The sequence below is a fragment of the Colletotrichum fructicola genome (genome assembly GCF_000319635.2).
Source record: "Colletotrichum fructicola Nara gc5 chromosome Unknown KSG_Nara_v1_contig08, whole genome shotgun sequence".
Taxonomy (NCBI): domain Eukaryota; kingdom Fungi; phylum Ascomycota; class Sordariomycetes; order Glomerellales; family Glomerellaceae; genus Colletotrichum; species Colletotrichum fructicola.
Genome location: NW_027094058.1, coordinates 2,512,763 through 2,529,296, shown reverse-complemented (window position 1 = coordinate 2,529,296; position 16,534 = coordinate 2,512,763). Strand labels below are relative to the sequence as shown.

At 55.2% G+C, this 16,534-nt stretch overlaps 4 protein-coding genes across 4 annotated transcripts; 2 read left to right on the top strand and 2 right to left on the bottom strand.

Moving 5' to 3' along the window:
• Positions 1-654: 654 nt before the first annotated feature.
• Positions 655-2,679, top strand: ofd1 (Prolyl 3,4-dihydroxylase ofd1; the record flags this gene model as incomplete). The annotated part of the gene is made up of 2 exons (XM_032023391.1): positions 655-718; positions 782-2,679. 2 exons carry the CDS (start codon positions 655-657, stop codon positions 2,677-2,679), a joined length of 1,962 nt encoding a protein of 653 aa, XP_031879785.1.
• Positions 2,680-3,099: 420 nt separating this feature from the next.
• Positions 3,100-5,274, bottom strand: epp-1 (Endopolyphosphatase; the record flags this gene model as incomplete). Its single annotated transcript, XM_066152975.1, has 2 exons — positions 3,100-4,936; positions 5,150-5,274. 2 exons carry the CDS (start codon positions 5,272-5,274, stop codon positions 3,100-3,102), a joined length of 1,962 nt encoding a protein of 653 aa, XP_066007630.1.
• A 2,999-nt stretch (positions 5,275-8,273) lies between these two features.
• CGGC5_v013759 (putative aminomethyltransferase) lies at positions 8,274-9,695 on the bottom strand (the record flags this gene model as incomplete). The annotated part of the gene is made up of 1 exon (XM_032023394.1): positions 8,274-9,695. The coding sequence occupies one exon, from the start codon at positions 9,693-9,695 to the stop codon at positions 8,274-8,276; it is 1,422 nt and encodes a 473-aa protein (XP_031879862.1).
• Positions 9,696-12,293: 2,598 nt separating this feature from the next.
• wis4 (MAP kinase kinase kinase wis4) lies at positions 12,294-16,410 on the top strand (the record flags this gene model as incomplete). Its single annotated transcript, XM_032023395.1, has 2 exons — positions 12,294-15,834; positions 15,881-16,410. 2 exons carry the CDS (start codon positions 12,294-12,296, stop codon positions 16,408-16,410), a joined length of 4,071 nt encoding a protein of 1,356 aa, XP_031879834.1.
• Positions 16,411-16,534: the final 124 nt, after the last annotated feature.

The window sequence follows — 16,534 nt, the reverse complement described above, 5'->3', positions numbered from 1 at the left end:
GGCTCCGTCCCAACCCCGCGTGCTCGGAGGCCACACCATACTCACGCTGGCTGAAGTTGGCCGGCTCTTCCTGATGCGATAGTCCTTCTCAGCCTGTTTTGAACTCCCCAGCGCCTAAGAGTAGTATGCTGCAGGCGACGGCATTGGCTACTTACTCACAAGTCAAGGCTGGCGGTTCGCATTGTTACTCGACAACGAAGCACCCGGCGCTTGGGGTGTTATGCAAGTTCCTGGAAACATTTGAATGGAAACAAGATCCCCCTCAAATGTGCGTCTCGTCTGCGCTTATCTGCATTGCCAATTGTGTGACCGGGTCGCATTTCACCCTTCTTCGTTGAGAAGACTCTGACCACCAGACTGAGCAGCGGTGTAATTAAGAAACCTAGCAGGGCGCACCCAACGTCACGGTGGTGGATGGGAGGGCGCATTGCGGTGCTCTGCAGGGGCCAACGCCGAGCCATGGGACGATTTGCCGCGAAAACAGCTGCTAGAATGGGCAACAAAAAAAACTTTATGTGGGACCTCAGCCCACGTCCGATCGAAGCTCTCGACCCAGATATGGTCTGGGAGGTTGCCAACAATTTTTTTTTTTATCTCTCCTCCTCCGCGCACAGCAACACCTCCCTTCCCTCACAGATCCATTGATTTCCCATAATGAAGCGCAAGGCTGAATCGCGGATTGACGACAAGAAGAAGTCCAAGAAGAAGTCCAAGACGAGTGAGCGAACCAGCACCTTTCTGTCAAGAAATGACGTCGCACTAACACCGAGTCCTACAACAGCTCTCTCGGCCGACGTCGCAAAGTCACGATTCCGCAAGGGCCTCTTCGACTCCAACGTCCTCGAGTCCTACACCGACGAGTACGCCAAGTCGAGCCCGTACAAACACTCCGTAATCACCGGCCTTGTCGACGACAAGCTCCTGCGCTCCGTCCGCGACGAGATCCGCGAAAACGTCTCCTTCACCCCCAAAGAGACCGACATCTACAAGATCCACCAGTCTGGCGACCTCGCCAACCTCGACGGCCTCGACGATGAGGCTCTAGCCAAGCTCCCCTCTCTCCTCTCTCTGCGCGATGCCATCTACTCCGAGACTTTCCGCAACTATGTCTCCCACATCACAGGCTGCGGCCCATTGAGCGGTCGCAAGACCGACATGGCCATCAACGTTTACACACCTGGCTGCTACCTCCTCTGCCACGACGACGTGATTGGCAGCCGCAAGGTCAGCTATATCCTGTACCTCACCGACCCAGACAAGCCATGGAAGGCCGAGTGGGGCGGTGCTCTCCGTCTGTTCCCTGTCGACGAGCTCGAAGGCAAGGACGGCGAGGTTGCCAAGACGCCTGCGCCGGATCACACCAAGGTCATACCGCCGGCCTGGAACCAGCTTTCCTTTTTCGCCGTGCAGCCGGGTGAGTCCTTCCACGACGTCGAGGAGGTCTACCACGCCGAATCCAAGGCCCAGCTCGAGGAAGATGGTGGCCGCATCCGCATGGCCATCTCTGGCTGGTTCCACATCCCCCAGATTGGCGAGGACGGATATGTAGAGGGTGCCGAGGAGAAGCAGGTCAAGAACTCGGGTCTCATGCAGTTGCAGGGCAACCCTGACCAGCACGATACCCCGCGCCCGCGGCCCGTCAAGATCAACGAGCCCGGCTCGGATCTGGCAGCTGGCTTTGACGAGGCAGGCCTTGAGTTTTTACTCAGGTACATTAACCCACAGTACCTAACGCCGGACACGCTGGAACAGATCACAGAGCATTTTGAAGAGAATTCGAGCATCACGCTCTCCAACATTCTGTCAAAGAAGTTCAGTGCCCGGTTGAGGGAGTACATTGAGTCTCAGGAGAAGGCTGTGCTTCCAGAAGACAGCAGCAAGATCGAGAAGAGGTCGGCGTGGCGCGTCGCCCGTCCTCCTCACAAGCACCGCTATCTCTACCAACAGCCTGCAGGCGCTGACGAGCTACGCAGCTCGCAGGAGGAGAACCCCCTGACAGAGCTTCTCGATAACCTCCTCCCCTCGCGTCAGTTCCGCGAGTGGCTACAGGTTGCTACCGGCACGGTCGTTGAGAGCCACGAATTCCTCGCTCGTCGATTCCGTCACGGTCTGGATTACACGCTCGCTACAGGGCACGAGGGCAAGCCGCGTCTGGAGTTCAACCTCGGCATTACCCCGTCAAAGGGTTGGGGGGATGATGAAGAGGAGGAGGAGGAGAAGCAGGCTGGGGAGGAAGAGGTAGAGAAGTCCAATGGCAAGTCCAAGAAGGATAAAAAGGGCAAGGGCAAAGCTAAGGCCAAGGCCAAGCCGAAGCCTGAGCCGGAAGAGGAGCTTGAGGTTGGTGGTCACGAGGTCTATATGGCCGGCGACGATGGCGAGGAGGAAGAGGATGCGGCGATCTACAAGTCAAGCGGCGACGATGACAATATCCTCTTCTTCCAGGCTGCGGCGTGGAACAAGCTCACGCTGGTGCTTCGCGACAGCGGTACTCTGCGCTTCGTCAAGTACGTTGGACGTGCTGCCAAGGGCGATCGCTGGGATATCTCGGGTTCCATTGGCATCGACGCCGACGACCTCGAGGCTCAAATCAATGCCGAGTCCGATGACGAGGATTCGGAGGAGGACGAGTGGGACGGCTTCTCTGACCCTCCTGCCGGAGAGTCGAGCGAGAGCGACTAAATCATTCCCAATTGTAACGACATGTAAAAAGAAAACGACACTGCTTCCCCGTTTCCAGATTATGTAGGAATTTGCCGGTAGACCAAAAGTAATGAATGACAACATGGTTTCTGGATTCTTTCTACTCATTGCAACCCAAAGCTCGCAGAGCCATGCTACGGAAAAAGACAGCGCCAAAAAAAGCCGCCAATCAAACACGCCAGGTTGCAGCCATGTAAATGCTTCATTTTGCAAACGTGCGTATTGCTCGACTGAAAGAAGACGAACAGGAAAAAGACAAATTTCGCTACCCTTGATCATGCTCCCCGAACGCCCTCTTCATCTAATCATGCAAAAAGCAACACGATAAACGACAATGCAGAATTTCAACGATGCACCCCACAACGCTCTCTCTCTCCCTCTAGGCTTATTTCCGAATCTCTAAAATTTCTTCAGATCCTTCTCCGGCACCGTCCTGACGAAGGCATGCTTGAGGAAATGCAACCAAACCTTATTGTGCTTCTTTTTCTTCTTGCCGCCTTTCTTGCCCTTCTTTCCTTTCTTCTTCTTCTTCTTCTCCGTCTCTACGTCTTCGTCTACGTCGTCAGAATCATATTCTTCGTCATCGTTCTCCTCTATGTCTTCTTCGCTGTAGTCTTCAAAGTCTTCTGCAAGGACCTTGCCTTTGGCGCTCTCCTGACCGATGCGGTGAGCCAACTTGACGTAGCTCCGCACGGTCAGATCTGACAGGCCGTAGATCTTGTCCGTGAAGGTGCTGTACTCAACCTCGAACTCGAAGGGATTCGGCTTGGGCTTGCTGGACTTGGGATCCTTGTCTTTATGGATGCCGTCGCGCCACTTGCTGCCTGATGCGCCGTCGTCGTGCGTCATATCGTTGTTGATGTAGGTCAGGTTCGCAAAGTACTGGGTATACCCAAGGAACGTCAGGGGCTGAGGGTCGTAAGCCGGGCCTGGCCCTGTTCCTGCAGGTGGTGGCTCGGGAACGACCAGGTTGGGATCCTCGCCCATGTCCGGCTTCTTGTCTTTGCCCTTCTTTCCTTTCTTGCCCTTCTTCTTCTTCTTTGCAGCCTCCATATCACGCCTCAGTTCCTCGTGTATCGGATCATCGTCGATCGGCAGCTGGATCGCCGGCAGCGCATCGGTGAAGGAATCGGTCCAAACCGCCGCATTTTCAAGCCCAGAGATGTTGTACTCCATGACCCGAATGGTGGGGAAGTAGTTGGGCACAATGCTGGGTCCGATGAGGGAAAGATGGTATCGCTCGGCGTACTTACCGCCCAGGTCCTTGGACGGCTTCTTCTTGCCTTTCTTCTTCTTCTTCTTCTCTGGCTCCACGGCGTCGGCCTCATCGAGCAGGGCCTTGGACACGTTCGGAAGTTTCGACCAGCCTTCTCGCAACTCTTGGAGGTAGTCCGCTGCAGACTGAATTTCAAGTTCGTCCTCGAAAGCTTCTCGACCAACATCATCGTCAACGGCGAAGCCGCTGAGGACATTGATGTCCATATCCTTAGTATCATGCACAATGAAGTGGTCGATGTTCATGTGACCATACAGAGACCCGACGACAACGTCACGGTATTGTCGCATCCATAAGTTATACTTCTGCCAGCATGTCTCGTCCCAGTTCTTCTTGCTGTCGGTGCGGGCCGGGGGCACATGGCCCATCAGGATCGCCTTCATGCCACGCTCGCGGAGGAATTGCAGCTGCACGCGGAGCCATTCCATCTGCTTGAAGCCAGGCTCTGAGGGCTGCTGGCAGTCATCGACGCCCGCATTTCGGTCAAAAAAATATAGCGTATTTAAGCTGAAGACCGCCAGCTTATTGGGGATGACCTCAACGTAGAACCAGCCACCGAAACCAAACGAGTGACGCTGCTCCTCCGGGATGAAACGCTTCCAGATCTCCGAGTAATATCCCAGCCACTTGTTAGGGCCCGGTCGCAGGATATTGTGCGGTAGAATGTCGTTGTTTCCAAAGGTGGGAATGACCGGTACGGTCATGCGCGTGACATCGGTCGGGTGAGCGAATGTTTCGACGAATTTGTCGGCGATCAATCGATTCGTGCCAAGCACCTGGCTGGCATTTCGAGGAATTTCTTCATCGCTGTCGTGGCGCGCTGAGTCGCCAGTCCAAATGACGAAGTCGATGTCGTCGGCGATGTTCTTGGCAATCCAGTCGAAAGTCGCGTCTACAAGAGAGATGGGGGAGTCGCAGTCTGAGGTTTCTGCGCCGTAGTAGCCTGAAGGCCCGCTGCCCCTGTGGCAAGCTATATCTTCTTGTGTTGAGGTGTGGGCTTTATAGAACTGATCTGGGTGGAAATCTGTAGGATCGCCGCACGGCAGCTGTTAGCCATTTCTGTCCCAATGGCGAGCATTTGGGTGTGCTCGGGTTGCATTTCACGTGCCTGTAATGTGCAGAAACTTCCCGCTCAAGCGGCGAGGCTCTTCCTGAGTTCTTGCAAGCGCAGACGCAGAGCCAATGACTTTTTGCGGCCCGCTGACGACGGGCGTTGCAATGACGCCATGCAGGAACTGCTGCTGGAGCAGGGCGAGGTGCAGAGGCAGCAAGCCCACTATTGCGGGTAGAGACCGCATTGCTGGGAGGCAGGCCCAAGGCGCGCAGTGCCTGGGTAGGTCTTTTTTTTCTAGGTAGCTTTGACGTGTAGTGTAGGTAGGCGCGCAATGTTCAGCCGAAGAGAGAGGACGAAAATCTGAGCTTGAGAGCGACAGGTCGCGTGGGAGCGAGCGGGAGCGAAGGGAGAATCGGGATTTGCGGTATGATATGACGGGGGAGCGATTCAAGGTTATTTAATCATGGTTTTCCTTCCCCGAGCTTCTTTCGTCCCCGTAGAAAATAGGTAGATGAAGAGCAAGTGCGGTCTGTAAATGGTCCGAACAGGGACTTGACTTGTTTTCTGGCTTGGCCGTGACCTGGGTCACTTTCAGGGCTCCGGGGCTGGGCGAGGCGGGCGCAGGGACCAGGGACGCTACCTGGGAAGCTGAGAATGCTGGGTGGTGGTACCTACCTACGTAACTTGTAAGGGTGTGTCCGGCAGTATTGCTTGTATCTTTCGTCCCTTTTTTTTCCCTTTTTTTCTTTCCTGCTTGCCTTCCCTCCCCTTTCTCTGCACCAGAACAAGGGCGCAAGAAAAGACAAAAAAGGGCCAGGGGTCCACGTCAGAGTTACAGCTCTTGGGGAGGTCCCGGCTCGCTATGCTGCGTCTGGAATGGTGGTGGGAAGACCCTAAAATAAAAAACCAGTTGAACTCGAGGGGTGATCCTCCCGTCGCCCGCTCGTAGGCTTTTAATCTGACGGCCGGAGAAGGCAGTGATGATGTTTTTGTGGCTGACCGTCGTTTGGCACTGTTGCTGCTGACCGCCTGTGACTGGGAATATGGTTGTCAGCGAGGCGGAAGAGAGCGTCACAAGCGCCATCGTCTAAGACTCAGATGCCAGGCGGGAAGGGCGTCGTCCCATGCTTTTTAATGTGCTGCCAGTCCGATCCTTCCGGCCAATCCAGGTTGCGCATCGTCGCATGCCGTCGCCGTCGTCTGCCACGCTTGCAAAAAAAAAGGTCGCAAGACGCAACACGCAGGACATCGCCCTTCCCCGCCCACCACCACCAAATCGTGGTGCACGTCGCCGGAAACATGACAAAACAAAGCCATCAAGGTCCATGGCACCCCTCACTGAACAACGCAATGCTGCTTTGTCGCAGTCTACTAGTCGCATCACATCTCCACGCTCAGCATCTCGCGCCCACTTAACTGACACGCTGATATCCATCCACAAGGCTGAGAACTCTATGTTGGGGAAAGCAGCCAATCGAGTCGCAGCACGCCAACACGTGTGTTCACTCGACGACACCCTCTGGGGCCGTAATCCCTCCAGAACTCAAAGGCAACACGGCACACAAGCCCACAAGTGTTCTGTGTGTCTTGTGCCCGGCATCCATCGATTCGACGTCTGAGTCGACCAAAAAGACAGGCCTGTAGGTGTGCTGATGGTCTCGGCACCTCTGACCGGGCCCTCGTGGCATTGCGCCTTTGCCGCCCCATCCCACGCGTCCTGTGGTCGTAAGATCAGAAATGCGACCATATGCTTCTTTGGATTGTGCAAAAAACCCGCATCGCCGCATCCTGGGGTAAGCTGGTTGGCGCGAGTCAAACGGCACTTGTTCGTCCCCGTCGCTTGATCTGCCCGCTCCCCCATCTTGGGGCCGCGTGATGTCTCCACCACCAACCAATCCATGATCTTCAGAGGCTGTAGTCTATATTCGTGCTTGAAAGTGCCAAGGTAGTTCTTCATGCTAACCGCGTCTGAAGAGACGCCGTTGCAAAGTTCAATATAGCAGAGTTGGGCTTGTGCTATCCCTCGGCTGACAACTGACGTCATGTCCCGTCAACATGCTTCGCCTCTGCTGGCTGACCCTTTCTGGAAAAATGCATAGAACATGTCCACGGCGCAACTAATGTGTGGTTGACAGTGGAGGATGCCAAAGTTACAAGGGCTGGCAGACAGTTCCCAACCGCATTGCGTCGTCTTGCCCGAAAAACAGCTCCGTTGTTGCTGTGCCTCATCTCAAAGTTGGTCAGTTGACTGAATGCCAATCAGGTTCGATTCGTCGAATCTTGAGGGGTCCTGTCACGGTACAACCAACACAACGAATACGCACCAACCAACACCAACACCGCCCACAACCCACCTGCACTTGCTTGCACTTGCACTTGCGCACTTGCATCTGCACCATCCAAGCCAACGCCGAATTGGAGCCGGACTTAGGGCCCTCGCATCTTCCGGCTGGGCTTGGCTTGGCAAAGGACGGCCTGTCACCGAGTGTCAACTATCCGCGGCTTCCCAGCTTGCATCGGCATCGACTTTCGGAAGGGTGTTCAGATCAGATCGAAAAACGGCTGCTAGTGGGCAAGCGTAGCCGGACAGGAGAGAATTCAAATGTCGAAGGAGAACGAAACTCGGCTCGGATGCCTTCAACTCAACTCTCAGAAGGGGCACGGTGAAGCAGTCACTGCACCGTCCCCACTTCAGCTAATGCAGCCAGGGGAACCCGAAACTAAGCCGGATCCGCCTTAGCGTCCGAGCTCCATCAGCCAAACACCAAAAGATTTTCTGCGCTCGTCTGGCCTTTCCCGTTTTTCCTCTTTTCAACATATATTCACGCAACACGATCCTGTCGACTCACGCTGCTAACCTCTGCCATGTTTGTCGCATACCAGGCTATCGTTGCTAGATCATACAGCCGCTCGTTTGAGGGTCGCCATCGCTTTTCTCTTCCGTGATGGCCTCCCATGGTTTTTCGCGGCCACATGTAACAAGAACACAGCTAGTCCGAGCCTTGTGAAACTCTTGTTGGTCATCACGCCTTCGATCTTATCAGATTCCGAAATCTTGTTTTGTTTTTAACTGCATTGGCGCTTTGGCTCCTAGACTACGTCGGATACTCCTACCCGAGGCAAACAAATGACGATGAGACCGAGGCCAAGATCCTCGGCTCGAGGAAACATGTCGTGACAATTACCGGGATATCTTGTTGAAAGTTTTTGTTAATGATACAGGTCGAGACAGCGCGCACTTTCTCACGCCGGCGCAGGTGTAGGTCCCTTGAAGTACTTGCTTGGGACAAGAGGCATCTTCGCCACTGTTGCTGCCCTCTTCTTACCGCGTACCACCACGTCCAGCTCCGTGCCGGACTTGTGCTGTCCCTCCTTGACGTATCCCATGGCAATGTTCTTGCCCAGTGTCGGGCTAGGTGAGCCACTGGTGATGACGCCCACCTTCTCGCCGTCCTTGGTGAAGATCTCGGCACCCTCGCGAGCGGGAGCGCCGGCGACGAGGAAGCCTACACGGCGTCTCTCGATGCCAGAGCCACCCTTGCTCTTAGGCACGAGCTGCTTGGTGATGACCTCGGCGCCGTGGAAGCCGCCCTTGGTCCTCCTCTCCTTGGGAATGATCCAAGAGAGGCTACCCTCCACCGGCGTCGTGGTGTCGTCGATGTCGTGGCCGTACAAGCACATGCCGGCCTCCAGGCGCAAGCTATCACGCGCACCGAGACCGGCGAGCTGAAGCCTCTCGGGACCGGCGACCTCGAGAAGGGTCTCGGCCAGCGGTTGCGCTTCGCCGTTGGTCGACTTGAAGGAGATCTCGAAGCCGTCCTCTCCAGTGTATCCTCCTCGGCTGATCATGGCCTTCTCGGAAGTCGTCTTCCACTCGCCATTGACCTTGTATCTCAGCTTGGCGAAACCGGTATTGCCAAAGTACAGCTGCTCCAGGTTCAGACCGTCCGCGGGGTCAATAACCTCCTGGAGGACCTCGGCCGCTTGGGGGCCCTGGAGAGCAACCAGACCATAGCCCTCAAGAACCTCCCACCAGAAGTCGTTGCTCTCAGGCTTCTGCAGGTCGGCCGTCTGCTCGGTGAGGTATTTGAAGATCTTCTCGCGAGTACCAGCGTTGGAAACTACCGCATACTCGTTCTCGCCGAGGCGGGTGATCATGGTGTCGTCAACAATGCCGCCGGTCTTCGGCCACAGGAACGTGCTGAGCTTGCTGGAGTTGATCTCCATGTCCAAGACGCTCGAGGGAGTCACGGTCTCGAGGAATGACGCGGCTTTGGGGCCGGTGAAGCGGTGCTGGACCATGTGGCTGACGTCAAAGAGGGAGGCGTGGTTGCGGGTGAAGTGGTGGGACTCGGCGAGACTCAAACCGGTGTACTGCACGGGCATGTGGTGGCCGCCAAAGATGACCATCTTGCCGCCGTGGGCAAGGTGGAAATCGTACAGAGGGGTCTTGTCCTGCTTTGAGAAGGCCTCGAGCTTCTGCTTCCAGTTCTTGCGCGCCTCCGCCGAATAGAAGCGTACGGGCGCTGGCATCGGGGCCGGGGCCGAGGTGGAGTTTGCTCCGGCGGCGGTGGCCGCAAGGGCGAGAGGCCTGCCATTGCGGCAGGGAGATGCCAAAAACGGCCTCGCCGTCCTGGCGGCTGCGATCAAGCGTAATCTGGTCATATTGGTTGTCAATTGACTGGTTTTGGAGAATCGAGGGAAAGTTCCTGGAGAGGAGAATGCGGGCGAGGAGGGGTCGAAGGGGTGGGAGCTTGTAGAGGTCCTATGAGGTAGGAAAACCGATAAGAATGCGATAGGGACGGTAAGCGGGTCCACCCGTCTCGGATGGCGGACCGAGCTGCGGCAGCCATCCGAAGATGCGAGTTTGCCAAGGCGATGTCGGAATGGTGCCGTGGATGAGCCACCATCCATCAGCCCGAACAGTAGAATTTGTCGACTGTCTCATTCCTCGCTTGTCTGTGATGAACTTCTTTCCATCTAAGACTTGCAGGTGAAGATGGACAGAAACCCATGAGAGATCGCTGTTGGACGCTCTCGCCACCTTGGGTGCTTTCATTCTGTTGTTTGTGTGGTAATCTTCCAACATAATACACGAATCCCAAGTTCGTTCGAAAGTTGTTCGCTGTATGATTGTCCTCATGCTTGTTTCCTCCATCCCGATCCCCACGTTCAGTAAATGCCCGTAGTGGCGGCGGTTTTGCCGCTGGACGCGGCTCCGACAATGCTCCACTCCCGGGGCCGTACCCAGCTGCCGTTCCACCGTTCGAAGCGGAAGTGGTCCGTTATCATTTGGACTGGGTTATCAACATTCAGTGCGAGCACACCACGACCATTTCCCACCCTCAATAAATACTACCCTGTTTCTTTGGAGCCGCCTCTGCGCAGTTTCCGCTTTGTAGGAGGTCCTGAATCACCCCTTGATGATATACACTCGATACCCGGGCGACAAGTCAAGGCTAGTCTTGCTCGCGGTACCCAGACATTGATAAAGTCCCGGTCAGTTTTCGGGGACGTAGGTAAGAGACTCGGCATCACGTGGGAATGTCGCAAGCGAACCGGGCTTTCACCGTGTTTGGGCGGTTGTTACCTTGTTGAAACGAAACAAAATGAAGCCAGACTAACGGCAACACAATTCATCCTGACAATCGATTGTCTAGACGTTTAGTCTTCGGCATTCCTACGAAAGAGACGAACACTTGAAGGGGGGGGAGGCGAAACAGGGGGACACGCGAAAGACGCGACCACATGCACTTGCTCGGGCTATGCGAGCTAATGCAAGCGTGCGACACCAAGGAGCTTGACTGGCTTGGCGGATCGTGTTCTCGGTCCAGCGTCGAAAAGCGGAACAGAATTTTGATCAAAAGATGAGTTGAATAGGGTTGGCCGAGGCATAGTGGCATGGAGATGAGCAGGCCGGACATGCCAGAGTCTCGCCAGCAGCAGCCACATGGAGCCACATCAGGAACTACAGGGAGCATCGCAGGCTCGTGAGGTGGGCGGGATTGCGTGGGCACTCGCCACAGTCGGTAGGATGATCTGGAGCTTTCAGACATCTGTTCCGCCAAAAAAAAAAAAAAAAAAAAAAAAAAAAAGTCGAGTTCGTCTTCGATCGCAAAGCAAAAGCTTCGATGACCACGGCCACACTGGGCTGGAGCGTCGAACGGGGAAACAGGGGCCATGCAGCCACACCTCCGAACCGTTTCCAGCACTACCGTACCTACCTACCCACCGTAAGGTACCTACCTAAGGTACCCAAACTGAGACTGCCGTTGACCAAACACCCCCCCGCAAAAGCACTGGGGCCGACTCGACCGTCCAACACGCTGGAGCAATCTTACGGTGCCGCCGCACAGCGTAGCATTCGTACCTTGGGCAAGGTACTGGACGGTAGGTAGGTACGTACCTACCTAGGTAACAGCAAACGCTGCATAGTGCTCCGAGCAGCCCCCCTTAGCGGTCTTAGCCTCCTCAGTCTGCTAAGGTCCATGGGTAAGGCAGCGCCCGTCAGCGTTCAAAGGTTGGTTCCGCCCCCGCTGATGTGCCCGTCGCATGCTGATACGGGCTTGAGTCTCCTCTCGGTCGTGGTGGTGCTAGATACGTTTGTCCCGCCACCAGCCAATCGCCGCACGCCAGCATTGTCCCGTCGTCGCGCTCTCTGTCTCTGTCTCTGAGGTGGTCCCTTTAGCTCCGTCCTCTCCATATCAAATTTCACGTCAGGCTCATTTCGACTGCAGCGGGCTCGACAAGCTGCATCGGCATCGTGATCTCTTCGCTTGTTGGTCCTCTTTTGCCCATATTTTTTTTTCTCCCGTCCTCTCTCCCTGTGTCTCTCTGGTCACTCCCTCCCCCTGCCACGGAAACTATTGCCGCAACCCCCCCGCTCTCTCTACCTTCGCCTTCGCGCTGCCGCACGGAAAGGCAAGATTGCTTTCGGCCTAGCTTCGTCCGGTTCCCAAACTGCAACCTATCGTGCTCCTTCTCTCTCGCCGTCGTCCTCCGTTCTCCTGCCCAACCGACACGGATACGGTTGCCTCATGCCATCCTAATTTCCGTTCAATTCAATCTCGAACGGTCGACTCGCAGGGCCATCCGCCTCTGTCGCTTCTCCATTGCATGCTGCTGTGCCTCTTTTGGATGAGGCTCCACAGGTAGCTGCAGTGCTGAGCGACAGACCGAGGCGCGCCGGCCGACCAAGCCCGTATTGGGAACCCATCGCCTACCTCTCCGGGGCTCCTCTCAACCGATATACAATTAGGCAAAATGTCCACCGAACCCTCCCCTCGCGCTGTGCGATTTTCCAACGGCGACGACGACTTGCGCCCAGACAAGATCATGCCCCAGCGTCCTCTCCCCATCGCTGTCGACTCTGACAACTCTGCCTCCTCTGCCGAATCCCAACCCGATGACCTCCACGCCCTCGAGCGTCAGGATGAAGTTGGCTCCCTCGCCAGATACTCCGAGGGCCACGTCGGTTCCGTGGCAAACCTAGTCCAAGCTGCCGTCGCAAACGGTGGCACCACCCGAAGTCTACGAAGCAACGCCAGCGATAGCGACGGCACATATGCCAACGGCACTGCCTCTACCAAGACTCAAAGACCCAGTGCCCCCGCGAGAACTCCTTCCAATACCTATGCCCCGGCTGCCCATCGTAGGCCACAACCCATAGCCCCTCCGTCCTTCGTCGAAACCGTTCGAGCATCATCCAGAGGTCGACCTCGTCCCAGCGAGAGGTTCCGCCAGCAGGAGAGAGCATACGTCCAGAGACTGCGCCAGGATCACGGTGATGGATATCCTTTCGACGGCTACACCAATGGAATGAGCCAAGGCGGGGATTCCGACTCCGAGGGAGAGACACCCTCTTCTGAAGGACCCTTCGATGACAGATACGACCAGGAAACCATAATGTTTTATGGGAATGACGACTTGCAACCAACCGATGAAGACCTCAAAGATCCCATGAACAAGGAAAGACTGGAATGGCATGGCATGTTAGAGGCTGTCCTGACCGGAGATGTTGTTAGGCAGGAGAAGAAGAGATTGATTGGATCCAACGAGACGGCAGTGGGGAAAAGCGGGCAAAAGGCAGAGCTTTGGCTAGGAATTCGGTCAAAGGTGTGCGGACGGCACTTGCCCGTGCAAAGGCGAATGGTAGAGGAGGCTCGCGCATCCCTGGACCGCACCCTGGACGAGATCATCAACTTTTCCGTCAAGGGTGAGAGCGAGGCGGGAAAGCCGCCGTACGAACAAGTGAAGGATGTGGTGAAGAAGATCGACAAGTGCGAGAGCCTGTATCCCTCATGGACCTCACTAGCAGCCGAGCATCAGTCCGCAAACTCACCACTCTTCCACGAGGCATCAGAATCCATCGTCTCATGGTACAACACCAACGAACTTATCAACACAGAACTCGCCATTCTCAAGAAGTGGGTCGGCAACGAAGATTTGGACTTCACTCGGACACGCCAACGCTCCCCTGTCGGCAACGGTATCACGGACGAGTCCTCATTCCTAGATCGTTTGATGAAGGAAGACGGTCTGAAGTCTCTCTACGACGAGGAATTTGACGATGAGAAGAACAAAGATGCTCATAAGGGCATGTTGCCGGGCATCTCGACCGTCATCAATAAATCCAAGGAGACGCTGATCCGCAATTTCGCCGCCTTCCAGAAGCGGCACCTTCCTCCCTACATTGAGGAGCTGCTTACCTTGATCAGCTTCCCGTCCCGCCTGATTGAGGAGATCATCAAGATGCGACTTGCTTACGCTAAGAAGGTCAAGGAGTCAGCTCAGCAAAACCCGATGATGCAAGACCAGATGATTGGACAATTCCAGCTACTTCTGAAGTTGGCCATACGGATCAAACTGGAGTGCCTTGCTGTAACACAGCCAGAACCCGGTTGGGAGCTGCCACCCTGCATCGACGAATCCTTTGACCAAGTCGTTCTGGATGCCTTGAAGTACTACTTCAAAATGCTCAACTGGAAGCTCAGTGGCAACAAGAACACCTTCAAGGAAGCCGAGCTGTTATTCCAGGAATGGGACTTTGCCAATGAGATCGGTAGCCATCTTCTGGGTGGAGACGTCGAAGTTGCTGAGCAATTCAGTTCCTTGACATTCAAGGCCATCAACCGTCTCAGTGTGACATTCGAGAAGGAACTGCAGGTCAAGCCAAAGGAAAGCACTTCCGAGATGAGCAAGCGATACAAGCAGTGCCTGGACTCCGTCCGAGTAAGGCAGCGAATGTTGCAGCGTTTCTCCAGGATGCTGAGCGAAAACTACGAAAACGCATCAGACTTCAGCATTGCCTTTGCTCCGGAAAAGCTGCAAGAGTTTTACGACCGGCTGATCTCTTCGGGTCATTTCCAAGTCTTCACGGACCTTTACGAGCAAGAAGGCATCTTCGTGATGGCTTCAGCCTCTCTTATCGAGAGGCATGATGCCATCCATTCCATCCTGGGTCTCAGCTCTCCGGAACAGTTTGCCGAGGATCCTACCGACCCATATCTCTTGATCTTGCGGCCTGAAAGTAACCCGCATTGGTTCGGCGATGTGGTGCCTCTCACAGTCAGGGAACGCAATATCGACTTGAAAAAGGGGCACATGAGACTGGTAGCCACTGGTGCTCAGGCTAGGCTCGTCAATGCCAGAAAGGCTTTCATCGACGCCGTGGACATGCACGTCGACCTCGTCGTTGAGCAGCGGTCAAACCTACACAAGGTCAACACCCGTCTTATGGAGATCAGACGCGTTGCTTACAAGCTGTCCAACAACTTCATGGACAGTGTCGAGATCATCCGCAAGCAGACTGAAGGCAGAGAAGTCCAAGAACTCATCCAGACTTGCTTCGTCTTTGCAACGGAATTCGGCCAGCGGTCGCTTCTTGTCATGGACAGCAACCGGAAACAGATGAACAACCTGAAACTCACCAAGCTCGCCCTGGACTGGGTTAGCTTCATTTGCGATGACTGTATCGCATCGGATCGAAAGACGTTCCGATGGGCGGTTTTGGCTCTTGAGTTCGCCATGGGAATGACGCGAGGAAGACACATCCTGGCCCTGGGCGAGGATGAGTATGCAAGACTTCGTGCTAAAGTGGCGGGTTGCATGGCTCTTCTCATCTCTCACTTTGATATCATGGGAGCGAGGTCGAATTTGGCCGCCCAGGCAGAAAAGGAGCGCATCGAGGCTTTGGTGGGACAGTTCAAGCGTCTCGATAAAAATCGGATGCTCGACGACCAGGAAGCCTCCAAGGCAATTACGGAACAACGATTGGAGGAGATCGACAAAGTAGACGAGATCAGGAAGGCAAAGGAAGCCGAAAGGCAGGCGCTTGGCCGCGTGCTCGAGGGAAACAACGAAGTGGATCGATCCCTGGCCTACCTCTCATCATCAGCGACAAATATCACGATGCGCTGGCAGCAGGGCCATTTCGTCGGCGGTGGTACTTTCGGCAATGTCTACGCTGCCATGAACCTCGATTCTGGCCACTTGATGGCCGTCAAGGAGATTCGTCTACAGGACCCCAAGTTGATCCCGACTATTGCCGAGCAGATCAAGGACGAGATGGGCGTTTTGGAGGTTCTCGACCATCCAAACGTCGTCTCGTATTATGGTATCGAAGTCCACCGAGACAGAGTCTATATCTTCATGGAGTTCTGTCAAGGGGGCTCTCTTGCAAATTTGCTGGAGCACGGCCGTATTGAGGATGAACAGGTCACTATGGTTTACGCGTTGCAGCTACTCGAGGGTCTTGCGTACCTCCACGAGAGCGGCATAGCCCACCGTGACATCAAACCAGAAAGTAAGTCGATCGCTTACTGCAAAACAGCACATGCTAATGGATACAGATATCCTCCTCGATCACAACGGCATTATCAAGTACGTCGACTTTGGCGCCGCCAAGGTCATTGCAAGGCAAGGCAAGACGCTCGTACAGGATATTACCGCCACGAAACCTAACAAGTCGATGACGGGAACACCAATGTACATGTCTCCCGAGGTTATCAAGGGCGAGAATCCAGGCAGAGCTGGCGCTGTCGACATCTGGTCTCTGGGCTGTGTGATCTTGGAGATGGCCACAGGCCGTCGTCCTTGGGCCAATCTCGACAACGAATGGGCCATCATGTACAACATTGCCCAGGGAAACCCGCCCCAATTGCCCTCAACCGACCAACTCAGCCCACAGGGCATCGACTTCCTCGGGAGGTGCTTTACCAGGGACCCCAAGAAGCGGGCTTCTGCTGTGGAGCTTCTCCAGCACGAATGGATCATGACGATCAAGAGCCAGGTCGTGGAGCCGCCTACGCCTAGTGATGCAAGTAGCTCAGCTCAGTCGACACCTAGCTCTAGGAGCAACACCAACGACGGTTTCTACTAGGAACAGAGATCGCCGCTCGGCATTGACCTCCCGTCTGTCGAGGAAGCGGAAACTACGACGGATGATTCTATTCCAGAAGCCAATAACGCAATATTGGCGGCCTAGGCATACATATTTTCTTCTA